We start from the raw sequence: 27,175 nt of genomic DNA, 5'->3' as shown, positions 1-27,175 counted from the left end.
TACTCTTCCTCTGTCTGTTGGTCACGCATTCACTATCTCCCTCAGTAATTTTTATCTGCGGTGTGACCAACTCACTGAACGTGCTATCCACGACTTTCTCAGCATCGCGGATGCTCCAAAGTGAGTCCATCCGCAGCTCCAGAGCCGTCAAGCGGTCAAACAATAGCTGCAGCTGGACACACTTCCCGCAGGTGAAGGAATCAGGGATACAGGAAGGAGCCCTGAATTCCCACATCTCACAAGAGGAACATGACACGGCTCTGGGATCTCCTGCCATGACTTAACCCTTAAGTTAGCTTAACAACAACTGCAATGTCAAGAGAAAAAAAAGGAAAGAAAAACGACTTACCACTCCCTTTAAGTTTACTCCTTTAAATTGTTCTCAATTTAGAGAATGTTAACTACACTAGGGACCTTGATTCACTAAAAAATAAACGCTACTTCCTATAAGACCTGCAGACCTTCCCTTTCCTTTTACTTCAGTTGCTGTCGATAAGTAGAAATACTCACCTGAACCTACTCCCCAATCAGGTGCCTCCCCTGTGTCGCGTCCCGATCTGATTCCTGACGTCACTTCGAACTCGGTCGCAGCTCCGCTCCTCTCAGCGCTCTGAAATCCCGCCTTTTATCGGACGCTCCTTTCTGATAAGTTAACAGAGTCCTCCAATCAACCTGCCAGTACTGAGTATTAAGGTTCATGTTTAATGATCACTTGGGTGGGGTGCCAAAGGGCAACTGCTCTCATGACCCTATACAAGGTCAACAAGAGAATTAATCTCTTCAGGAAAAAAAATCTTCCAGGAAAGCATCCCAACAGCAGAACACCTGAATATTAACTTGCTAACTTGGTTGAAATGTCAGGAAAAGCGTCCAAATTAAAGCTTGTACCTCCTAGCTGCAGTGGGAAGGTTAACAGTAACTAATCAGCTTACTCAGCATTAGGAATGTTACTGGATTGGATTTTATGTTAAACCAATTCTTAGATATTTTACAGCACTATTGGTCACAAATAGATAAATTCAAACTTAGTTCCAGACTGGGATACATTATTTAAAAGGGAAATTACTGATCAGAAGCTGCAGTTTCAGAGTCATGATACTAGGAGGCATTCACAGCAACATTTCAGCCAAGTGATTGTGTCAAAGCAGACCAGACAGATGAAATGAATTATTGGGAATAAACAAGAAAACCAGAAAAACTTCTGGAATTAATACAAACTACAGGAGCTGGGGAATTCTCTTGAAGTCCTGGTCAATATTTATCTTTCAACCCCCACCGATGATTATCCAGCTATTTAGCTCTTTGTGGGACATTGCTATGGGCAAATTAGCTGCCATATTTCCTACATGACAAAGGTCACTACATTTCAAAAGTATTTCCTCACTATGAAGCATTTTGGGACATCCTGAGATAATATTTTAGTGGCTGGGAGTGGATAGCTGAATCCCACAGGGTTCCATTCTAGAGCTATTTCTGGAGGGACAGCACCAAAATAGGACATAGTTCATTTATTAGAAGGCCACCAAAGGAAGCTGCAAAGGGATATTGATTAAAATGGAGAAATTAACCAAAAAAGTGGCAGATGGAATAAAATGTTACTAAGTGTGGAGAAATGCATTTTGGTAAAAAAAAATGCAGCAGTAATTGCACTCAGCATGGAAGTAAGCTTAGTGCTGTAAGCAGAGGGATTTTAGGGGTACAAATTCACAGGATATTAAAGGCAGTAACTCATTGATAAATTAAAAGTTTATGAAATGCTAGGTTTTAGTCACAAGATACCACATACACAAATCTTTGACGGTGACAAGACAAGTTGATAGTTGTTAAAGCATAGGGATCCTTGATTTTATAGAGGTATAAGAGCACAACAGCAGGAGAGTTATAGTAAACCTTTATAAATCATGGTTAGACCTCAGCTAGAGTATTGTGTCCAATTCTAGACACAATTTAGGAAAAATGTCAATGGTGGAGTGAAAAAAAATCAGGGATGCACAAGAGTCCAGAATTGGAGGAGCACAGCGATCTGAGGGTAGAGGTTTGGTTTCGGCCGGGGGGGGGGGGGGGTGGGGGTGGAAAGAGAGTATGGATGTGGAGGCCATGGAAGGATTTGGAACAATGAGAACTTTAAAATAGAGGCAGTGCCAGACTAGGAGCCAATGTAGCTCAGTGAGCACAGGGGCGATCAGTGAACAAGACTTGGAGAGTTAGGTTACAGGCAGCTGAGTTTTGGATGGGCTCAAGTTTATGGAGGGTGCAAGGTGGAAGGCCAGCCAGGAGAGCATTGAACTAGTCGAGTAAAGGTAACAAAGGCATGGATGAGGGTGTCAGTAGATGAGCTGAGGCAGCAATATTAAGAGGTGGAAGTAGCCGGTCTTGGTGATGGAGAGGATATGGGGTCAGAAGCTCAGCCCAGTGTCAGATAAGACACTGCAGTTCACTCGGTTAATCCTGGGGATGAGGGGGTGGACATATGAGGAGAGGTTGAGTAGATTGGGACTCTACTCATTGGAGTTCAGAAGAATGAGAGGCGATCTTATTGAAACATATAAGATTGTGAAGGGGCTTGATCGGGTGGATGCGGTAAGGATGTTCCCAAGGATGGGTGAAACTAGAACTAGGGGGCATAATCTTAGAATAAGGGGCTGCTCTTTCAAAACTGAGATGAGAAGAAACTTCTTCACTCAGAGGGTGGTAGGTCTGTGGAATTTGCTGCCCCAGGAAGCTACACCATTAAATAAATTTAAAACACAAAGAGTTTCCTAGAAGTAAAGGGAATTAGGGGTTACGGGGAGCGGGCAGGAAATTGGACATGAATTTAGATTTGAGGTTAGGATCAGATCAGCCATGATCTTATTGAATGGCAGAGCAGGCTAGAGGGGCTGATTGGCCTACTCCTGCTCCTATTTCTTATGTTCTTAGTTAAGAGTCTGAGACAGTGACCAGGGAATCAGTGGCTAGGAAAGTTTGTGGCAGGAATCAAAGACAATGGCTTCAGTATTCCCAATATTTCATTAGAGGAAATCTTTGCTCATCCAATACTGGAAGACAAACAAGGTGACAAATGAGACAGCGGCATAGTCGAGAGCTGGTGTCGTCAGCATACATGTGGAATCTGACGTGTTTTCGGATGATGTTGCATGCAGATGAGAAATAGGAGAGGGCCAAGGATAGATCCTGGGAGACTCAGGAGGAATTGTGTGGGAGCAGAAAGATTAGACAGAGAAGGTTTAGGGGAGATTTCAGAGGTATTCCAAATTATATGGAAGTTTTGATGAGTAGATAGGGAAAAACAGTTTCCATTTGGCAGGTCAGTAGCCAGAGGACACATTTAAGATAATTGTCAAAAGGGAGGGGGTGGAGACTTGATTTTTTTAATGCAGCAATTTATGATCTGGAATGCACTGCCTGAAAGGGTGATGAAGTAGATTCCATAGTAACTGTCAAAATTAAACTGGATGTATATTTAAAAAGGCAAGCATTTGCAGGGCTATGGGGAAAGAGCTGGGGAGCAAGAATAATTGGATAGCTGTTTCACACGATGGGCCAGAACATCGATTCTGTGATGTATGAATATAAAAGCAAGAGGTAATGATCACCAAGACCAGGAAGGCTGTTGAGGCTTTAGAAAAGGTGCAATGCAGTTTCACAAGAATGCTGCCCTGGTATAAGGAAATACAAATTTGAAACTAAAATTTGGGACTTTTTTTTGGTAGAACAGATTATTGGGTGAAATGTTTAGAATTAAAGGTTGGGACATGGTAGATGGAAAAACAGTTTCCAATAGTTGAAAGACAAAGAACAAGGGGCCAGGTAGAAGATTAAGTGTAAAAGATTTAGAACAAAGGAGAAGAGGCTTCTTTGCAGAGTCATGAGGCTGTGGAATTCACTTCTAAGGTTTGTGTTTAAGGCAGAAACTGTCAATATTAAAGATTCAATTGGATAGGTGAATGAAGGGTATAAGCAGATACAGGAACAAGCCAAGTAAACATGATTTGTTTGTATGAAGGATGAACGCTGACAGACTAGTTAGGGTTGAATGATCTATTTCCCTTTTGTAATATCTATAATGGACAAACATTAAATGAATCATCAGCAGCTACTTAAAAATGTTAACATGGAAGTAAGATTGTCACTGCACAAGTATCTCAAGAAATGTATGTACAATGGTAAGATTGGTTGGTGGCAGGGACATAGGAAGAAACCAGGAAATGTTCCCACACCAACTTCATTAGATAATTTGATGGCTTTTCAAGCAAACTTGTTAGTTGCTTGAATTATGAAATCCCTCTGCAATTATATTTCTGAAACAAGGCACAAGCTACACTGCTAATGTACTTACTGCAAGTTTTATATCATTATACCTGCAATTGAATCATCACAGCATGCTCCTTCAGAGTGTTGCCCAGTAGATTGTCCAACTCCAGCACTCAGTCCTCAACTCTCAAAGGATGAAATGCCCCACGCCAGTGTAGTAAATTACTTGATCCTTACCAGGTCACCAGTATATTCAGGGTTCCTGCTCCCAATTGTGCTAGCAACCTACCAGCACTCAAGTTCTAAACTCACCCATGTAATCTGGGCATTTTAATTTGGGGATCTCAAGCAAAAAAACAGCAGACGCTGGAAACGCTCAGGTTGGATAGCATCTGTGGAGAACAAAAGTCGACGTTTTTGTCGACAAGTGAAAAAGACAGACCCTCCCTCAATGCACTCAAGGACTGTTCATACATAAGTACCTTTAACATTTTCTAAAAGAAAGTTTCATCCAGACATCAACTTAACATTTCAACATTTTATTTTTCCATTAGACATGTATCAGTCTCCAAAGCGGCAAGTTTTTTGTACAAAAACGTTCCATGCTAACTCATGAAAATTCAATAAGAAACAGCTTTCAACTTCCTACCAGTATGCAATTAAAAAACACCTAAATATTAGCTTAAAGAAAAGATATTGTACTGTTTAGAGTAGGATGGCATAATATTTCACTGTAGGCTAATCTCACTTGATGAACCAGAGGCCATTCAAAGAACAGTCAGCACAGTGGTGTTTCAGCTGGGTTGGCACCAGTCTTAAGGTTTACATTGAAAGCAGTTCGTCAGATTCCATACGCCCACAAAATAGCTAGGTAAGTGTACAATTGGTAGTCGATGAACCGTGCCATCGCCCAAAGAGTCATTGCAGATTTTTTAAAGCTCTGCACTTCTTAAAGTGTGGTCTTTTCTGTAACAGCAGATACACACAGTTATAAACGTTTGTTCCCGCACGAGAATCTCTGGAAATTGGTAGTGTTTTTCCCAATGGGCTGAAACACTACCAGTCTGGTTACTCCAGGCAATTAAAATGAAATTCAAACAGACTGATATTCCCCACTTCAAATCAGAAAATTAGCTACTTAAAAAAAAAGAAAAAATTCGAAGGAAATAAAAAAAATGGTCCCACTGCAAAATTGGTCGAACGCATGCACGGATTGCTGAAGGTTTGATCTACAATCCAGAAAGCAACTCGGCCAGGGACCCTGGCGGCGCAAAAGATTACTGCGGCCAGCGGGGCGGGGTTGGAGCACGTTGCCGAGACTCCGCACAAGGTGAATGCGCCATTTTAAAACCAGAGCCACCTGGCGAGCAAAAATCAAAGAGGAAGTCAGAGGGCAGCACTATACAGCAGCAAATACAATACCCCGACTCTGGGGAGGGGATACAAAAATCGTAGGGATAACGTTGCAAGCATGTATGAAGTTGCAACTTACCCAATCAGAACTTTTTTTGCAAATAGTAAATGATATTTGGAGGGGGAAAAAAAGGCTCCCAGTGGACTATGAACAGAATAGTACTGAAATTTCGGAACAGGACCCCAATTTGAGTGAAAAACCTTCACTGCGACAGAGAATACGTGTGTGGGCGAGGGGAAGTTAAATAGACAGCGTCCCGAACAAGCAAGATTGAATTCAAGAGATTAGACGGCGTTCGCCCCAAAAAAAGTCCCTTCAGAAACAGCAAGTGGCCGATGATCATGACGACCTGGAAAATGTCTCGCTGGCGGTTCTCCTATCTGCCGGATGTGTATCGATCGTAGCCGCCGCGGTTGCCTCGGCTGTAGCCGCTACCCCTGGACTCGTATTGCCTGCTGGAATTGCCGTAGCCGCCACCACTACCGTAGCCGCCGCTATTATAGCTGCCATAGCCGCCGCCGCCGCCACCATAGCCGCCACCGCCATAGCCGCCGCCGCCATAGCCGCCGCTACCATAGCCTCCTCGGCGTTGCCCGCGGCCTCCCCCGTAGCCATCACCCGATTTCTTCTCCGCGTAGTCCACCCGGATCTGCCGCCCGTCGACGCACTGGTCGTTCAAGCCGTCCTTCGCGTCTGTGGCATCCTGCGGGTTCTCGAAGGTAACGAAGCCGAAGCCGCGGGACGACATGGTGTCCTTGTCTTTGATCACTCGGGCGTCGACCACCTCTCCGTACTTGGAGAAAAGCACTTCCAGGGTCTGCTCATCCGTGTCGAAACTTAGGCCGCCAACGAACAGCTTTCGGTCGTCAGTCATTTTGGCGGTTTTTTTTTCCTTCCTCGTCTCCTCTGCACTGGCTCACTGCGTTCCTCCTCCTCCTCTCCGCTAGCAGTAATGCGCAGGCACAGGAAAAGACGCGCCTTATATAGCCCAGCCCTCCCGTGCACCGCCTTAAAACAATCTCCGGCTGTCGCAGCCGGGGAATTGGTTCCGCTATGCACGTGATGCGAAGGGGGGGGGGGGAATCCAGCCCGAACCACGTGTCCATTGTCCGTAGAAGGAAGCCGCGCGGTTTTGTGCTGGCAGCCATCTTAGGTGCGGAGCGCACTCCTGTTATGGGGTCACAACCCTTTCATCAGTCTCTAATTCATTCTCATCCGCGCCTTGAAGTGTTTTTTTACATTTAGTTTCCCTTCTATATATAGATAGATCTGTTAATACAGTAACAGAAGTCTTCACCGAAGACGAATTCCATTCTGCCGCCATCTTGCCAATGGCGCCTGACCGGAGACCTGGTAACGTGAAGGAGGCCGATTTGTGTTCCTTAATTTCACATGAATATATTTAATGACAAAAATAGTTTTTTTATTTAAGCCTTTTTAACGTAAAGTTTTAAATAGGTAGGATAACACAGAATTAAAATAGCGTCAGCCAGTTGAGTCGATAAAGGAAGGGATGTAGGGGTTCTTGTATCTATGTCATGAAAAACTAGCTGGAAGGTGACGCGTGATGAAAAGACAGGGCTTCTTCAGAAAAGGTAAAGAATATAAGAGCAAGTACACAACTGGAACAGTTAATCAGACCTCATTTGGAATACTAGTTGGTCTGTGAATGTTGCAAGTGGGGAGACGTCGACTTCAGGTGAAGTGGGGTTAAGAATTCTGATGAAGGGTCATCGACCTGAAACGTTACACCTCTCTCCACAGATGCTGCCTGATTTGTTGAGTATTTTCAGCATTTTCTTTTTTTTGGGATTAATGGTTAATGTGGATGTAGGAATTTATATTTAAAAAATTGACGGACTACATGCAAACGTAAGAATTTTTAATATATCTGGGTACCACAGCTTGGGAAAAATAATCGGGGCTTGGTGGAAGTCAAAACAACAATTACCGAAAGTTAAATACCCTCTACAGAAAGCTGAAATGTAATAGTAAATGTCATTATTGGAAATAAACTGGTTAATATGATTTTTTTAAAGCAACAATTCACCAATATGATGCCTGTGTGAAGGGACTCTGTTATGATAAAAGCCTGGATAAAACTTTGGTTATGTTCCTCATAATTAAAAGTTTTTCTGAGTTGGCACTTGTGCCCCATGTGGCTGCTGCCGAGATCTGAGCTCCCTTCTATCAACCTCCCCCCAGCCATGTTTTTATTTTCTCTACCACCTCCCACCTCATCTTGCCTGAATCCCTTTACCCCTTTTACCCTCTTAACAACATGTGCCCTCCATCCAGTCCTCCTCCCTTTTCTCCTGTTGCCAGCCCTGAGCCTCTTGCCCACTGCCTCCCTTTGTTCTACCCTTGATTTCCTCTGCTCTCCCAGAGTAACATATCCAACTAATTCATCCCCTACTCCCAACAACTATAACACACAGCTCATATCCCAAGAATTAGCATCTCGAAGTGTGATTATAGATTAGGAATCTACAGATCATGAGCTCAAATCCCACCATGGCACATTCTGAAATGAAGTCAACAAAATCTGGTAATTTGTGAGATTGCACCAGAAAGTGACCATGAAAACTGCAGGTTTGTTTAAAAAAAGCACTAATGCCCTTCAGGGGAAGGAACCCACTACCACTACCTGGTCTGGCTTACATGTGCCACTATGCTATGTGGTTCATTTCAATGGAAGGAAGTATTTGTACTTAGGGAACAGTCTCAGGGACCTTCAATAACCTTCCACACAAATATCCCTCTGTTTTGGTCATTTTTTTCATATATGCCCTTGAGTTACCAACTAGTGGAAATAGTTTTCCCCTATATTTAACTTATTGAAACCCTACATAAATTTGAACATTTCAATCAAATATTTTCTTAACATTCTCTTTTTTAGTGAAAAGAACCCCAGTTTCTCTTATCTCTCTTCAAAATTAAATCCTGCCATTCTTGGTCTCAGCTCTTCTAAAATTCTGCTAAACTGCAGCCTAATTAGTGGTTTGTATATGTTTGGTATTTCCACTTTGCTTTTAAGTATGTACCACTATTTTTACAACTTAGGATCCCATGTTTTTTTAAAGTTTGGTCAAGTGACCATGAAGCTGTCAGATTGTCATAAAAACCTAACTGGTTCACTAATGTCCTTTAGGGAAGGAAACCTGCTGACCTTACATAGTCTGGTCTATATATGACTCCAATCCAACAGCAATGTGGTTGACTTTTAACTGCCTTCTGAAATGGTCTAGCAAGTATCAAACCGCTACAATGAATAACCAGAATAAAACCAGATGGACCACTTGGCTGCGACCTAGACATCGAATCAGGACATGACCAAGGCTCACCCAGCCCAGTTGACCCTGCAAAGTTTTCCTTACTACTTTCTGAGGACTGGTGTAAAAGATGGGAGAACTGTCCCACAGACTAGCATGACATAGTCATACTCACAGTATCATACCCATCAGCCAATGTCCCAAACTCCTCCATCACTATCCCTGGGCATATCATGTCTCACGGGTAGGACAGACCCTCTGAGGAGAGGGCACAGTGGTATACAGTCGGGAGGAGTGGCTTTGGGAGTCCTCAACATTGACTCCGGACCCCATGAAGTCTCATGGCTTCAACTCAAACGTGGGCAAGGAAACTTCCTGCTGATTACCACCTACCGCCCTCCCTCAGATAATAGATCAGTACTCCTCCATGTTGAATACTCAGAGTACTCTGGATGTCCATCACCAAGAGTGGCTCGGTAGTACCAGCACTGACCGAGCTGACTAAATCCTGAAGGACACAGCTACCAGACAGCTTGCGGCAGATAGGGAGAACCAACACGAGGTTAAAACCCACTTGACCTCGTCCTCACCAATCTGCCTATCACAGATGCGTCAGCCCATGACAGTGTTGGTAGGAGTGACCACTGTATAGTCCTTGTGAACGCCAAGTCCCGTCTTCGCACCGAGGACACTTTCCATTGTGTTTGTGGCACTACCACCGTGAGATAGATCAAGAACAGATCTAACAGCCCAAACTGGATATCCACGAGACGCTGTGGGCCATCAACAGCAGAATTGTATTCCACCACAATATATAACCTCATGGCCCGGCGTATCCCTCACTCTTCCATCACCATCAAGCCGGGAGATCATAAGAAATAGGAGCAGGAGTAGGCCATACAGCCCATCAAGTCTGCTCCGCCATTCAATCAGATCATGGCTGATCTTTGACCTCAACTCCACTTTCCCACCTGATCCCTAGATTCCCCTAGAGTCCAAAAATCTATCCATCTCAGCCTTGAGTATATTCAATCACTCAGCATCCACAGCTCTCTGGGGTAGAGAATTCCAAAGATTCACAACCCTCTGCTTGAAGAAATTCCTCCTCATCTCAGTCTTGAATGGCCAACCCTTTATCCTGTGACTATGCTCTCTAGTTCTAGACTCTCCAGCTAGGGGAAACAATCTCAGAATCTTATATGTTTCAATGAGATCACCTCTCATTCTTCTAAACTCCTGAGAGCATAGGCCCATTCTACTCAACCTCTCCTCATAGGAGAACTCTCTCATCCCAGGAATTAATCTAGTGAACCTTTGTTGTACTGCTTACAAGGCAAGTATATCCTCCCTTAGATAAGGAGACCAAAACTGTACACAGTACTCCAGGTAAGGTCTCACTGAAGCCCTATACAACTGTTGTAAGACTTCCTTACTCTTATACTCCCACCCCCTTGCAATAAAGGCCAACATGTCATTTGCTTTCCTAATTGTCTGCTGTACCTGCATACTAACTTTTTGTGTTTCTTGTACGAGGACATTCACTTCTCTCTGAACACCAGTTAATAATTTCTCACCATTTAAAAAATATTCTCTTTTTCTATTCTTCCTACCAAAGTGAATAACCTCACATTTCCCCACATTATACTCCATCTGCCACCTTCTTGCCCACTCATTTGATCTATCTATATCCCTTTGCAGACGCTTTGTGTCCTCCCCACAGCTTACTTTCCCACCTAGCTTTGTATCCTCGGCAAACTTGGATACATTACACTTGGTCCCTTCATCTAAGTCACTGATATAGGTAGTAAATAGCTGAGGCCCAAGCACCAATCCTTGCGGCACCCCACTAGTTACAGCCTGCCAACCTGAGAATGACCCATTTATCCCTACTTTGTTTTCTGTCCTTTAACAGAATTCTGAGGTACAGAGGGATCTGGGTGTCCTAGTACATGAATCACAAAAAGTTAGTATGCAGGTACAGCAAGCGATTAGGAAGGCAATTGGAATGTCATTTATTGCAAGGGGAATGGAATATAAAAGTAGAAATGTTTTGCTACAGTTGTACAGGGAATTGGTGAGGCCGCATCTAGAATACTGTGTGCAGTTTTGGTCTCCTTGTTTAAGAAGGGACATGATTGCTTCAGAGGTGGTTCAGAAAAGGTTCACTCAACTGATTCCTGGGATGTGGGGTTACCTTATGAGGAAAGGTTGGACAAGTTGGGCCTGTATACACTGGAGTTTAGAAGAATGAGAGGTGAACTTATTCAAACATAAAAGATCCTGAGGGGACTTGAAGGGGTAGATGCTGAGAGGATGTTTCCACTTGTGGGAGAGACTAGAACTAGGGGACACAGTTTAAAAATAAGGGGTCTCTCATTTAAGACGGAGATGAGAATTTTTTTCTCTGAGGGTCGTGAGTCTGTGGAACTCCCTTCCCCAGAGAGCGGTGGAGGCAGGGTCATTGAATATTTTAAGGCTGAGTTAGATAGATTCCTGATTCACAAGGGAGTCAAAGGTTATAGTAGGTAGATGGGAAAGTAGGGTTGAGGTCACAATCAGATCAGCCATGATCTTATCAAATGGCAGATCAGGCTCAAGGGTCTGAATGGCCTACTCCTGCTCTTAATTCATATGTTAACTAATCCTCTATCCATGCTAATATATTACCCCCAACCCCATGAGCCCTTACCTTGTGTAACAACCTTTTATGTGGCACTTTATTGAATGCCTTTTGAAAATCCAAATATACTACATCCACTGGTTTGCCTCTATCTACCTTGATAGTTACATCCTCAAAAAGCTCTAATAAATTTGTCAAACATGATTTCCCACTTTCATAAAACCATGTTGACTCTGCCTAATCATATTATGATTTTCTAAGTGCCCTGTTACCACTTACTTAATAATGGATTCCAGCATTTTCCCAACGACCAATGTCAGGCTAACTGGCCTGTAGTTCCGCTTTTTCTCTCCCTCTCTTGAATAGCGGGGTTACATTTGCTACCTTCCAATCCGCTGGGACCGTTCCAGAATCTAGGGAATTTTGAAAGATCATAACCAATGCATCCACTATCACTGCAGCCACCTCTTTTAGAACCCTAGGATGTAGGCCATCAGGTCCAGGGGATTTGTCAGCTTTTAGTCCCATTAGTTTGTCCAGTACTTTTTCTCTAGTAATACTAATTGATTGATTTAAGTTCCTCACTCTCATTAGACCCATGGTTCCCCACTATTTTTGGTATGCTTTTTGTGTCTTCTACTGTGAAGACAGATACAAAATATTTGTTTAAGCATTTGCCATTTCCTGATTCCCCATTATAATTTCTCCTGTCGCAGCCTCTAAGGGACCAACATTTACTTTTGCTATTCTCTTCCTTTTTACATACTTGTAGAAGCTCTTACAATTTGCCTACAAAACAACTGTGACTAAACTTCAAAAGCAACTTAATTATCTGTGAAGTGCTTTGGGACATCCTGATTGTGAAATGTGTTATATAAATCTTTCTCTCTTTCCTCAAACTTTTTCACCCACCTCACCTCCAGTGCTAAGTGCGAAGTTCTCATCGGCGTTTTCATTTCCAAGCTTGAAACCACTGTGCTGCTTCCTTTGCTGCTACTTCCCCTTACTCCCATCCTCAATGTAGTCTCTTCCCCACTTACCTTCAATCCTCCATCACTGCAGTTTCACCCATTTACCCCTCCCTCTCTAAGCTTATCTCTTCGATAAGACCAAATGCCTACTCTCTCAATCCTTTCCCCGCCTCCTTTCAACTTCTGACTACTCGACTACCCCTCCTGACCGCTATGCTAGCCAAGATTGTAAATAGCCCCATTTGTTTAGGCATGTCCTTTCAAAATTGTCAACACCCCCCCTCAAAAACTCAGCCTCGATTAATCCATCCTCTCCAACTACAGCCCCATCTCTTAACTCCCTTTCTTTTCTTTAAATATGTCATTGCTTTCCAGATTTGTGTCCATCTCTCCCAAAACAGTTCAAATCCCTTCTGTCTGGTTTCTACCCTGCTCAAAGTCATGAATGATATCCTCTTTAACTTTGACTGATATTTTATCAGTCCTTGATTGACAGTGTTTAAACAGTCAAATCATGCCATCCTCTTCATTGCTTCTCCTGCACTCACATGATTCTATTCCTACCTGTCTGAATACAGTCAGTCCATCTCCAGCAATGGTAGAGTCACCTCGAGAATCCCCCAAAGGTCTATGTTTAGCACCCTCCTCTTCCTTATCTACATACTGCCACTGAATATCATCTGTAGGTACTGGACCAGCTTCCATATGGATGCTACCTCTCACCACTTCTCTTAACCCCATGACCACTATTAGACAACAGGTCATGGCTAAGTCCATCCCAAACACCAGAAATCATTTTCGGTCCCCAGAATAAAGTCCATTCCCTTTCCCAACCACTTGCTCAGGCTGAGCCAGACAAAATGAAAAACTGAGCTGAGCTTTAAACACCACATTCTGAATGGCACTAAAATCATTACTTCCAGCTCTGCAGTATTGCCCACGTCAGCCCCACTCTGAACCACGCTCTAAACTTCATTTCTATAATCCTCTCCTTGCTGGCCTCTCATTCTCCACTCTCCATAAAAATACAACTCGTCCAAAACTCAAGCAACCCATAAACTATCCTGACCCCCCTCATCGACCCCATTCTTGCTGATCTATATTGGCTCCTCTTCACCCAATGCATTAAATTAAAATCCTCTCATCTTCAGCCTCTGCCCCCTTTCTCCTCTGAAATGCCGTGGGAAATATTTCTCTGTCGTTGTTTATTGCCATTATTAATAAGGGGTGTTCTGATTAAGCTGTTTAAAATAAGGGGAGTGAATTTTCTTTGTACCATTAAGGCTGATCTCTGCAGGTCCAGGAGTGTTAATGCTGTTATTTCTCACGACATACATACCCTACCACCAGCCTCTTCAGATGTCTGCACGTGGCAGAAAGGACGCTGGGCCAAGCTGCCTATTCCGCAGTAGAGATGCAGCTTCCAGCAGGACCCTCTCAGGACTTAGCTGCCGTGAGATCAGGACCACCTCAGACTCAAAAAGTTCACATTGAGCAACCTCACACACTGCTGCCACTGCGGCAACACTGAAGAGAAGCACCAGGTTAGGATTAAGATTTCAAAAATCACACATCACCACCAAGGGGAAGCACAGTGTTAAGAGGTAGGTATATACACTCACGATGGATTATAATTAAAATTATGGTAGCACTAAAGATGATGTGTGTGCAGACATTGTTTTTGGCAAGGTTTGGAAGTGGCTTTGATGAGATGGCAGGAATGGGAGCCTTGTGATTTAATGCACACAAAGTGTCTGTAATGGGAAGTGGGAAAACATAGACAGGATAATTCACTGGGCAGATGTGGCAATGAAGAGGTCCCCCTAATCAAATAGGCACAAATATGTCGCAGCCATATCTTCTGCATTCTTTTCAGGCTGCCACTAGCCACTGTTTCCTCCCCAGCCCTTAGGGCCTTCATAATGAGGCATCTTTTTCGAAGGCAAAGTTGTGTGGAACACAGCACACCTCCTAGAGACTCTGTAAAACCTAGATTACAGAGCACTTTCAAACTGAACGAAGAACAAGTAGTATGCCTTTGGCATTCCAGTGGTGACTCATTTTAAATTTAATGCATTGGGTGGCTGGATGGACCCAGTTACGGTAGTGCTCAGCTGGTGTCCTGGAAAAGCACACAAGTATCATCAACTATGCTTTTGCTGGGTGAAAGAGTGCTGGAATGATGGACTGCCATAAACTGATGGTAGCATGGGAGCTGCCAGGAAGTGAGCATTCAGTTGTGTGATGCATTGCTCTGGGTCAGAAATAAGCTGGACATTGAGAGTGGACTCTGTTCCTGTTGACACATGTGGTGGGATTGATCAAGGGAGCATGAATGCAATCTGTGACTAAGCCCCTGGGGAATCCTGCCACTTGGTAAAATTGCAGTGCCTTGTTATGCTCATGGTTGTCCATAAGTGGATGAGCTAGCTTGCTGTGGTAAACAATGCATCTGTGAGCTGCTTTATAGATCTATGCACAGCCAATTGGCTAATGTTACTGATGACCCCGGTGGCAGCCTAGAATGACCCCATGTATAGAAGTTAAGGGCAGTAACAACTCTGCGCCACATACAGTGATGGTTAAAACACATTGTATAACTCACCAACAACATCCTTTGTAAAGTGATGGGGTCAGTATTTTAAAATTATCAGAGTGTGAGGAGAAAGGTCGAAGTCATTTCTTTACACAGGGTTTCTGGAACATGGAAGGCTTGAGGCAGAGACCATTGGCTCTTAAGGGAAAATAGTTTAAATATTTGAAGCAGAGGAAGGTGCAGGGCTGAAGGAGAGGGCAGGGCAGGCTGGTTAGTTTTGGATTGCTCCAGCAGATCAAGCACAGACACAATGGGCTGAATGACCACCTTCTGTGTTAGAACTATAGACGTTTACATCAGAAAAGGGCATTGAAGCAAACAGCATAAATGGGTACGACAGGCAACTAGGGATGTTTCTGGAGAGTGGAGGACTGAGGAATATGGAGAAGAGGTGGGCTTGACATTCTTTTATTGTTCCAAAAATGTCTGTTTTCAGGTACTAACAGCTCCAAGAGACTTCAAGCCCAGAAGCTTCTAGTCAGTATATTAAAAAAAAGGGGAAAAAGCATACTCCTAGGATATTGAAGAAAATAAACATTTATTACAGGTAAGGCTCTACATGAAAACAATTATCCAGGATGCCAGTTCATAGAAATTAAGAATCAGTTGATGTACAAATTTGCATGTAGGACTGATCGAGAAGTGTAGCTGAAAGTGCTGCGCATCAAAGCGCAAAGAGAGGGTTTCTGATTAAGACAATGTAAGTACCAACAATATCAACAGCATTTTATAAGCAGGCAGACTGGGAATCTTTTGCCCAGCTCCCTGGACAGTGGGGTAAGATTATAACCTGCCACATAGTGAGTGTATCAGGATTGGATTTGCCCATTTTAATAGAACACATTATTTCATTTTTGGCTGGGGAGGGGAAGCAACTTTCAATTTTAAACAGTGGTGGATCCCAGATGTGCACCTAACACTAACATTGACAACAGTCAAGTCAGCTTTCACCAAACTATGATCAGCTGAGCTCAACACAAGTCCTTTGAAGATTACTTGCCAAGAAGTTGAATTGAACAACTGCATTAGAGACAGATGGATGGAGGGAAAATTTCTCCATCCCTTTTAGCCAAGTATTACAGTAGGTGCTGCAATTTAAAAGTACCTTTAAAAAGGGAGTAGAAATGTGGGTTCAGCCCTCAATGTTTTGTGTTCTGCAACAGAATTTAAGAGATTGTAACTTCTCTACCCCTCACTCAAGGTTGTAAGAGAGGGTTTGTGCTGACATTAGGAATTACTGAGGTATCACAATATACTCAGCATTTTGTACTTTGATTAGTCAAGGTTTCACACGGTCAGTTCTTGCAGATCCATGACTTCACACCTGTGGAATATTCCCGCAGCAACTTTCATTTCGGATTATTAATATGACTTTCTGGTTTACCAGAAAGTTGGCAGTCACTGCCCAGAAATGTCCAAACTTAGAAAAATTCCCAGTCTACAAAATATATATTAAATGCCTAAATTCCACTGCAGTACAATTCTAGTTATTTTCAGAGCAAAACAATACTGTAATGTCTGACTGCAGGTATTGAGGTATCTTTCATCAGTACAACTCGCACAGTCGGGTGTTGAATGCTCTGTACACAAGTGCGCAACAAGCTGCTGAGCTTCACACCCCACACTTCTCACCTAAAGGATGATGGTGAGCATTTGGTTGGGGCTGAAAATCTCTATCCAGTAACCATCTGGGTCCTGAATGAAAGCGAGCCCCTTCATTTTACCTGAAACAAGAGATTAAGCATTATTATTTTTTTCTCACAGCTTTCCCCCCCTCCTCCCTGAATGCATCCTTGTTCAAGTCTCAGTCACCCAACCTGCAACTCACTCCACTAGGCATTATTCATGCATCAAGAACATGGCATTTCACCAGGTTATTCAATCGCAATGTGCATAGCAGCCGAGCCAGATCCCATCCTCACTCCAAACGCACACTTTTCAGCAGGGTTCACTGGATAGTGGTCAGGAGCAGGGCGCTGCGGGTTTTACCCAGTGGTGCTGAGGCCATTTCTTGCTCTCCAACTGAGATACCAGCTAACAGCACAGAGCAGGGAGCGAACAGGCCACGGGGGGGAAATTCAGGAGACTCGTGTCCAGTCACTGCATCGTGCCGCACATTGCAGCCTTCAACCAGGTGTTAATACCCCTTAAATTCAGTGTGATGGCAACAAATCAAGTCTTCCAACCACTTCAAAAGCTAAAAACCCCACTGAGAAGAAGTTATTTTTTTGGCAATAAACTGAAATTGTGGTTTCAACAACAATCTACACAGTGAAAAAGTTGTGAGTATAGCTCTCAAACAGGAATGGTTGGAAACAAAAATCAGTTGATCATAAATGAGTTTGCAATGGAAAAGTCTCAGTTGAAGGTTACTCACCATCATCTGGCTTCTTCACAAACTTTACTCCCAGCTCCTCAAATCGTTTGCAGGCAGCGTAAACATCAGGGACAGCAATGCCCAGGTGACCTGCAGGTGAGTATTAGATCCAGGTGAAAATTCAAGACACTGACCATTAGACTGCTTGAACATCCACTTCCACAAGAACAGCACAGTACTTGGTAGGGACAATCTACCTTCTCCAAGTTACAGACCTCAGCTATGGGACAGTATCCAGTGTGCTTCTCAGAAACCAGTCCCAGCCACCTCCTAGCAGCTGGCTCAGAGCAACTTAAGCATAAACCCAGGAGCAAGTCATCTGTCCTGTGAACTGGGACCAGTGTGATATTAAACACTGAAGATCATCATACATATAAATTGGCAGGAAGGGGAGAACTGAGAGATGTACATATACAAAAGTGAAATATATAGTCTTGTATTCCATAGGGTTCCTTCAGCTCTATGTCCCAGACTGTTGAAAGCTTAGTGCCATTTATTTGTTAAGGTGGTCTCAGTCTGTGCTGAATTAATCAATCTCAGCCGTAGTGGCACAGAATTCTCCTTAGCATCCTTTGCCTATGAAAAAGAAATAGGTGGAGGGGAAAATAAATAAAACAGGCTTCCCACTTGGTAACCTTGGCAGAGAGCACAGTCAAACCTGAACAAGACATCCACACACACACAGCAGGAGCCATTGAATAGGAATCAGGCAAAAGGATCCTAGCCAATTTCCTTCCCCCTGCCCCCCACCCAAAGAAAACAGACCCCTCACTGCTTTCCTAGTCTGGGGTATTGAGATCAATTGTAGGATCCACACTGTTGGTCCAGCTGAGAATTACCACCTCACCACAGCAGGAATTGAAGCTGGTATTGTCCTCATCTGTATGGCACAGTTACCACTCTGCCAAGTGAAACCTCAATTTTCAAAAACAATTGAACCAAAATGATCAGACAAACTTACCAAACCCTCTAGGATCTGAGTTCCCATTATGATAGGACTGGTTTTCATCATTCTCAGTGCCCCAGTTACTGTAAAACACAAACATGGACATTGAGGATTCCAGTCCAAAGCACTGCTTTCTGCATATATACAGCACATCACTATACCATTCAAATCCCTCATGGCCTAACCCCACCCAGCTGTGCGACCTTCACCAGCCCCCTGCTCCAGCCATGGCAACCACTTCCCTCCCCTTTTGCTCCTCCACTGGTTGCAGAATTTTCAACCATCTGGACCCTATTCTCTGGAACTTCTTCCCTTAACCTCTTGGCTTTGCTACTTCTCTCCCTGCTTTTAAAAGCCTCAAAACCAAATTTTCATACAACAAGTATATATATAAGCACCTGTAACTTAGAAAAATGTCCCAAGGCACTTCACAGCTGTAATCAAAAAAATGTTGAGCCAAAGAAGTAGATATAAGAGTGGTGACCAAAAGCTTGGTCAGAGAGGTAGGTTTTAAGGAAAGTCTTAAAGAAGGAGAGGAGATTGAGAGGGAATTCAGCTCTCAAACCCTAAATTCCTCTAACACCCAACATCTGTTTGCTCCAGTGTGAAGGGCCTTAGGACAGTTTATCACCTTACAGGAACTATAAAATGTAAGATGTATCACTTGTGGATGCACTTGACAGACATTGACGTGAACCACTGCAGTCCTTGTGATGGTTCACCCACAGTAGTCTTAGGTCAGGAATTCCCAATATTGATGAAGGACCGCACAAAGTGATGGAGTGGGGTACGAAGCAATAATCCGATGCAATCGCATGCACACACATCTTGACTCACTCTAGGTGGTGCCATGGAACTAGTCATTTGCATGTGTACAGTAACCAAGCTGCTGCAGCCAGTCTGCACATGGGCCGAATACAGGGACCCAGCTGGTTCAGAGTGAGATAGGATGCACTACTGGATGTGCCTACAGGTCAGCAAAGTACTTAAGTCACCTTCCCTGAGTTAAAGGAGCAGAAGGAGCGAGGGACAAGCAGTAACAGTGGGTTGGAGGCTGCGGGACTTGAGCAATAACCAAGCGGAGGGTGTTGGGGAGGGGAGCAGTTATCTGGAGTAGGTGTGGGGAAGGAGCACTAATACTGTGCTGGAGGATCAGAGGGTGTGGGGAGAGTGGGTAGTAATCCCAAATTGTAGGAGCATGGGGTGCAGTGATCTGCATATTCATCCTGTTCCCATTAGAAGGTCCCCTTCAACTTGTAAGGTCACCCCAGTTCTTTCTTACATTCCTTCACATGGGAGGTGTGCAATGCAGCCAATATGATCAAAACAACTGTGGGAATTTTGCTCGTCTGATGAGGATGGAAGCTGTTTCCTCAACTCCCAGAGTCAGGTGTGGGCTCACTATCTGAAGATCCACCCTCCTCACAGCTCCCAAAGAGACCATCAGTTGATCCAGGACACTTAAAATTTGTTCATGGGATGTGGGCGTCGCTGGCAAGAACAGTATTTATTGCCCATCCCTAATTGCCCTCGAGAAGGTGGTGGTGAGCTGCCTTCTTGAACCGCTGCAGTCCATGTGGTGAAGGTTCTCCCACAGTGCTGTTAGGAAGGGAGTTCCAGGATTTTGACCCAGCGACGATGAAAGAGCGGCAATATATTTTCAAGTCGGGATGATGTTTGACTTGGAGGGGAACGTGCAGGTTGTGTTGTTCCCATGTGCCTGCTGCCCTTGACTTTCTAGGTGGTAGAGGTCGCAGATTTGGAGGTGCTGTTGAAGCCTTGGCGAGTTGCTGCAGTGCATCCTGTAGATGGTACACACTGCAGCCATGGTGCACCAGTGGTGAAGGGAGTGAATGTTTAGGGTGGTGAATGGGGTGCCGATCAAGTGGGCTGCTTTGTGCTGGATGGTGTCAAGCTTCTGAGTGTTGTTGGAGCTGCACTCATCCAAGCAAGTGGACAGTATTCCATCATACTCCTGACTTGTGCCTTGCAGGTGGTGGAAAGGCTTTGGGGAGTCAGGAGGTGAGTCACTCGCTGCAGAATACCCAGCCTCTGACCTGCTCTTGTAGCCACAGCATTTATATGGCTGGTCCAGTTAAGTTTCTGGTCAATGGTGACCCCCAGGATGTTGATGGTGGGGGATTCAGCGATGGTAATTCCATTGAATGTCAAGGGGAGGTGGTTAGATTCTCTCTTGTTGGAGATGGTCATTGCCTGGCACAAATGTTAATTGCCACTTACCAGCCCAAGCCTGGATGTTGTCCAGGTCTTGCTGCATTTGGGCACAGACTGCTTCATTCTCAGTACCTGAGCCTCCCACTATCCATCCCAACAGGTAGCACATTACCCAAACCCTGACCTCACCTTGTGCTGTGAGGCCCCTGACCCACCATGGAACACCCTCAAAACCTAAAGCTAGTAGCACTGGATTCTAGATAACCCTGACTGTCAGTGTGCACCATGTAATATACATGTAACATGGTACAACCATAGAATGTGCATAAACATTACTGAATTTAACTTTAAATAACTTCTTCATTGAAAACACACATGAAGAAAGGAAAGATCTTGCATTAACAGAGCACCATCACAGGCAATGAATTACTGTTTACAGTGTAATCACTTATTACATAGGTAATCATGATCACTTGGGTGATGCTGGAATCAAACCCAGCAATATTCAGCATTCAGGGCAAGCAGAGAGGAAAACTAAATCTGTCTCAGCTGAACTCCTTCGCCCAGACTCAACGACATACTCACTGTGTCAGCTCGATAGTGGCTCTCCTGGAGAAGGTCCAGGCTGTGTGCTCACACTTATCGACTGGGATTTCCTTTTTGTCCTCATAGCCCAAAAAGTAGAGTGTGAATTTCATAGAGGGAAAGTCGAATTTCTGCAGCAGCCTGTGAACAGGTGGAAAACAGCCATAGGAAAGAGGAATAGACCAGATCACTGACAGCTGCTGATTTATTTACAATACTGTCCAGGACCCAAAGGCCTTTATAAATATGCAACAGCTTGCAATTATATGGTGCCTTTTACATGGCAAAGAATCTGAAAGGGCTTCAGAAGTGGGATGGTTTGGGGGAGGGGGGGGGGGGGAAAGAAGAGAGGTAACACTAAGTGGGATTAGAAGCATATGGGGAGGTGACATAAGACGTGGCCGAAGATGATAGTTTTGGGGAGGTTTCTGAAGGTAGGGAGATGGGGTGACACGGAGGGGTTTAAGAAGGGTTCCAGAGTGCAGGCTGCAGTCTCTTCCACTGAAGGAGGGACACACAGCAGGCTGGATAAGAGTAGAGTGTGACTTGTAAGGTTAGAGGAGGTTACAGAAGTAATATGGGGCAAGGCAATGGGGGAGGGGGGGGGTTTGTAAACTGATTTTGAAATCAATACATTGGGAACACAGGAAGCCAGTGAAAAATGGCAAGGACTGGGCAACAGGTGCCTTGGACTTAATATGTTCTAGATAGGATATGGGGGCTTGTGTGATACTGGTGGGGGAGAAGAGAGAGACTTGGTGGGAGACCATGAGAAACAAGGGAACTGTTGAGCAAGGCAGCAGAAAAGGGGAGTTAGAATGAGTGATTGTCAGGGAATTCATGGGGGCAGATTTTGCAAGGACAAAGGGTGAAGGTAGAGGGCCTAGATGCAGCCAGGGATATGTGGAGGGACAAAATAATCAGATCACGGCTGGGGGTGGTGGAAAAACACTGAACAAGATGAAATTGCAACCCAAACTGTACCAAGCTGGTGAGTTAGGAAAAATTAATCTGCAGTATTAAGCAAGTACGTGCATTTCTGACATGCACTTACAGGTATCTTGAACTGCTTTAGACACCGAGGCAGAATGCAAGCTCCACGGACTTTAACAGTGCTTCATCGACTCAAATAGTGCTCCATGGAGCTCTGTTTATTTTAAGAGCAGCATGGATTAAAATAGGACATCGTTAAACCAAAAGAATCCAGGGATAATGCAGTGCTTCCAGAATCCATCTGATTTAGCAAGACAAAAACCAGAAAATGCTGGAAATATACATCAGTTTAGTCAACACCTGAAAGAGAAAGCAAGGTGAGCTTTCATTGCAGAACTCGATTAATGAAGGCTTGCACCTTAAAATAACCTGACTTTCCGACGTTTACAGAATGGTGTCTGTTCGTACCATTTTATTTTTAGTCTGTGGGCTCTTCCATACCATCTGCTCCCATTCTTAGCACTACAACCCAACGCTCACTTGCTTTTCCCTTTTTATTTAATCATTTCTTTTTATATACAAGTTTCTTACGTCATTCCGATGATTCTGGTGTAAAAATCCAGAGATTTTTTCGGATCTTTCACTCTTAACATAGTCTGTTGCATCACAAAATCCTGAAAGGTGAAGACAGGCGAGAACGTTGGAAAATAAGTTTGCGCGGATTAAGAATTTTATTTATAAAACACACAACCCCTGGCTGGAACTAGGGGTCAGTCGCAAGATAAGGGGTGGGCCATTTAGGACTGAGATGAGGAAAAATTTCTTCACAGAGGGTTGTGAATCTTTGGAATTCTCTATCCTAGAGGGCTGTGGATGCTCAGTCATTGAATATATTCAAGACTGAGATCGATAGATTTTTGGACACTAAGGGAATCAAGGGATATGGGGATAGGGCAGGAAAGTGGAGTTGAGGTCGAAGATCAGCCATGATCTTATTGAATGGCGGTGCAGGCTCGAGGGGTTGTATGGCCTACTCCTATTCCTTATGTTTTATAACATTATGGGGGAAAAAAAAGTTAGGTATAATTTATGTTTTTCTTCCCTCCTCTCTAGAAGGTAGGAACCCGTACAATTAAGAATCTAAGTAACAAGAGTAGGACATTCAGCCCCTCGAGCCTGTTCCATTAGATCATGGCTGGTCTGTACCTCAGCTCCATTTACCACTTTTGCTCCATATCCCTTGATACCCTTACCAAATAAAAATCTTAGTCTTTCAATTGACCCCCAGCATTCATAGCCTTTTGGGGAGAGTGTTCCATATTTCCACTACCCTTTGTGCTTCCTCATTTCAGTTCTAAATGGCCTAACTAATTTCAAGATTGTGCCCCACCAGAGGAAATAGTTGCTCTGTATTTAACCTATCGAATCCTTTTATAATTTTAAACACCTCAGTCAGTTCATCCCTCAACAGTCTAAACTGAAGGGAATACAACCTGTGCTCATTTTAACCCTTAACCCCAGTATCATTCTGGTGAAACTGCACAGTACCCCTTCCAATGCCAATATATCCTTCCTGAGCTGCAGTGCCCAGAAGTGAACTCAGTACTCCAGATGGGGTCTGACCAAGGCTCTATTAAACTGAAGCATAACTTCCTCCCCTTTGTATTCCAACCCACTCAAGATAAGGGCCAACATTCCATTAGCCTTTTTGATTATTTCATGTTCCTGTGCGCTAGGCTTTAGTGATTTGTGTACATGGACACCTAAATCCCTTTGCTCCTCCACAGCTCCTGGTCTCTTGCCATTAAGAAAATATTCTGATTGGTCTTTCTTGGATCTAAAGTGGATGGAACATAGGATGACCTCATACTCCCCCACATTGAACCCCATCTGCCAATTTTGCCCACTCACTTAATCTGTCTGTGCCCTTTATAAACTTCCTGCTCCCATCTACACAACTTACTGTGTCTATCAGTGTCATTTGCAAACCTGGATATACAACTCTAGATTCCTTCATCCACATCATTAGTCCCCTTCCCAATACACTTATTTTTTTCTTTTTCCAAAAGAAGTGCTTTTTCCATCATTAAGTGGCCATTCCTTCATGCATGAACCTGTGACAAAATACAGGAAAACATTAATAAACTTGCAGAATGGGTGTGTAATTGGCAAATGAATTTCAGTATGGATAAGAGAGAGGTGGTACATTTTGGTAGAAAAAAAAAGGCCACATACTCCTTGGGAAATAAAAGTCTAAATGGGGTAGAGCAGCAGAGGGATCTGGGGGTACAGAGACACAAATCACAAAGTAGTGATGCAGGTTAATAAGGCCATAAAAAAAGCAAACCAAGCACTGGGGTTCATTTCTAGAGCAATAGAATTAAAAAGCAGGGAAGTTATGTTATGTTAAACTTGGAGTAATGTGAACAGTTCTAGTCTCCATATCATAAAAAGGGATATAAAGGCACTGGAGAAAGTGTAAAAAAGATTGACTAGGATGATACCAGAAGTGACAGATTACACCTCGCAGGAAAGATTGAATAGGCTGGGGCTCTTTTCTCTAGAAAAGAAGGCTGAGGGGTGACCTGACACAGGTCTTTAAGATAATGAAAGGGTTTGATAGGGTAGACATAGAAGATGTTTCCACTTGTAGGGGAGATCAGAACTATTTATTAAACCTGGAGACCGACTATCATAGAAAGTTACGGCACAGAAGGAGGGCGTTCGCCCCCACCTTGTGTCTATGCCAGCCGAAAAAGAGCTATCCAACTTAATCCCACTTTCCAGCACTTGGTCTGTAGCCCTGTAGGTTACAGCACTTCAAGTGCACATCCAAATACTTTTTAAAATGAGTGAGGGTTCCTGCCTCTACCACCCTTTCAGGCAGTGAATTCCAAACCCCCACCAACCTCCAGATGAGAACATTTCTCCTCAGCTCCCCTTTAATCCTGCTACCAATATTTTAAATCTATGCCCCCTGGTCACTGACCCCTCTAAGGGAAATAGGTCCTCCCTATCCACTATCTAGGGCCCTTAATTTTGTATACTTCAATTAAATCTCCCCTCAGCCTCCTTTGTTCCTAAGAAAACAACCCCAGCCTATCCAATCTTTTCTCATAGCTAAAAAATCTCCAGCCCTGGCAACATCCTCAAATCTCCTCTGTACCCTCTTTAGTACAATCACAGCTTTCCTGTAATGTGGTGACCAGAACCATACATAGTACTCAAGCTGTGGCTTAACCAATGTTTTATACAGTTCTAGCATAACCACCCTGCTCTTATATTCTATGCCTTGGCTAATAAAGGAAAGTATCCCATATGCCTTTTTAACCACTTGTCCTACTACCTTCAGGGATCTGTGGACATGCACTCCAAGGTTCCTCACCTCCTCTACACTTCTCAGTATCCTCCCATTTATTGTGCATTCTCTTGCCTTGTTCGCCCTTCCCAAATGCATTACCTCACACTTTTCTGGATTGAATTCCATTTGCCACTTTTCTGCCCACCTGACCAGTCCATTGATACCCTCCTGCAGTCTACAGCTTTCCTCCTCACTATCAACCACATGGCCAATTTTTGTATCATCTGCAAACTTCTTGATCAAGCCCCCCAACATTCAAGTCCAAATCATGAATATATACCACAAAAAGCAAAAGGACCTAGTACTGAGCCCTGCAAAACCCCACTAGAAACAGCTGCAAAAACACCCAATCATTACCCTATGCTTCCTGCCACTGAGCCAATTTTCCTTGGATTCCATGGACTTTTCCTTTTTTGACCAGTCTGCCACATAGAACCTTGTCAAAAGTTTTGCTAAAATCCACATACACTATATCAAATGCACTACCCTCATCAACCCTCCTCAAAAATTCAATCAAGTTAGACCATCCCTTAACAAATCTATGCTGACTGTCCTTGATTAACCTATGCCTTTCTAAATGATGATTTAAACAGTCCCTCAGAATTGATGTCAATAATGTGCCCATCACCGAGGTTAGACTGATTGGCCTATAATTACTCATTCTATCTCTATCAGCATACCATTCAACTGCAAGGGTAGCACAGTTCAGCCTGACCCTGTCCTCACATGCACTTCCCAGCAGGCGGTCAGTAACTGATAGCCCTCAAGACTGGGAACCCTGGGTGTGTTTTCTATCCGTGGCTCCCCTACCACTAGCCCCCAGCTGACAGTAGGGACTGGGAATGGGTTACAGGACCTTCCTGGTCAGCAACACTTAGTACCACACCAATGACCTTAAAATTAATATATCAGACACCAAACCAGACCAGATTACATTAATCTCAACCGCCCAGCACTGCCCCAATCCCCCACCATTCTTGTCAATCAACCAGTCAGGTGGTCAAACTACCGTGCGGCCTTGAGCTGCCCAATGGATCCGCCCGGGACGGGCTTTAACCCGAGCCCCGCCCACCCGTGGCAGCTCGTCTCCCGCCCCCGCCGCCCCCGCCGCCTCCTCCTCACCTTAGTTTCAGCGTCTGGGTCGGAACAAGCGCTGTGAGCCTGCTCGTCGGTGAGTCCGCTTGGCTCCTGAGACATTGTAGTGGGTGTGAAGAGAGAGCTGAGGCGGAGCGGCGAGCGGGCGGGCCGGACACGGACTGAGGCGGAGCGGCGAGCGGGCGGGCCGGACACGGACTGAGGCGGAGCGGCGAGCGGGCGGGCCGGACACGGACTGAGGCGGAGCGGCGAGCGGGCGGGCCGGACACGGACTGAGGCGGAGCGGCGAGCGGGCGGGCGGGCCGGACACGGACTGAGGCGGAGCGGCGAGCGGGCGGGCCGGACACGGACTGAGGCGGAGCGGCACCTCACATCCAGATCCCTGACCATTGGCCCCGCCCCCGACCAGCTCGCCCAATCACAACAGGCGGAATTCGCCCCTCACACAGGATGTCCAATAAGTACAGCGCGCGTCAAAAGGAGGCGGGGATTAATTGCGTACAACCAATGGTAAGTGGGCCCGCCCTCGCTCAACATGACCAATCACAAGCACTGCAGGTCGCTGCTGCGGATACA

General features: G+C 44.4%; 2 protein-coding genes and 1 long non-coding RNA gene across 6 annotated transcripts; 1 reads left to right on the top strand and 2 right to left on the bottom strand.

Moving 5' to 3' along the window:
• Positions 1-4,777: 4,777 nt before the first annotated feature.
• Positions 4,778-6,631, bottom strand: LOC137322120 (cold-inducible RNA-binding protein-like). The gene has a single exon (XM_067985220.1). The coding sequence runs from the start codon at positions 6,540-6,542 to the stop codon at positions 6,045-6,047; it is 498 nt and encodes a 165-aa protein (XP_067841321.1). The 5' UTR covers positions 6,543-6,631; the 3' UTR covers positions 4,778-6,044.
• A 103-nt stretch (positions 6,632-6,734) lies between these two features.
• On the top strand, positions 6,735-24,101 carry LOC137322122 (uncharacterized). Of its 2 annotated transcripts, none has more exons than XR_010962965.1 (4): positions 6,735-7,263; positions 13,882-14,135; positions 15,564-15,674; positions 23,931-24,101. It is a non-coding gene; the product is annotated as an uncharacterized lncRNA (long non-coding RNA). The 2 variants fall into 2 exon arrangements; XR_010962964.1 differs by having other exon boundaries at positions 6,735-7,446.
• glo1 (glyoxalase 1) lies at positions 15,647-26,966 on the bottom strand. Of its 3 annotated transcripts, none has more exons than XM_067985218.1 (7): positions 26,627-26,966; positions 24,107-24,257; positions 22,735-22,817; positions 21,211-21,351; positions 18,466-18,533; positions 17,505-17,594; positions 15,647-16,851 (listed from the first exon to the last, which is right to left on the bottom strand). In XM_067985218.1, the coding sequence occupies exons 2-7, from the start codon at positions 24,167-24,169 to the stop codon at positions 16,760-16,762; spliced, it is 537 nt and encodes a 178-aa protein (XP_067841319.1). In that variant the 5' UTR covers positions 24,170-24,257; positions 26,627-26,966; the 3' UTR covers positions 15,647-16,759. The 3 variants fall into 3 exon arrangements, with proteins under 3 accessions (XP_067841319.1, XP_067841320.1, XP_067841317.1); XM_067985219.1 differs by having other exon boundaries at positions 24,133-24,257; positions 26,627-26,964; XM_067985216.1 differs by lacking the exon at positions 24,107-24,257.
• Between the last annotated feature and the right edge of the window lie 209 nt (positions 26,967-27,175).

This window comes from Heptranchias perlo, chromosome 5, assembly GCF_035084215.1.
Source record: "Heptranchias perlo isolate sHepPer1 chromosome 5, sHepPer1.hap1, whole genome shotgun sequence".
NCBI lineage: Eukaryota > Metazoa > Chordata > Chondrichthyes > Hexanchiformes > Hexanchidae > Heptranchias > Heptranchias perlo.
Note: the sequence above shows the minus strand (reverse complement) of the source record. Positions and strands in the feature narration are given on the sequence as shown.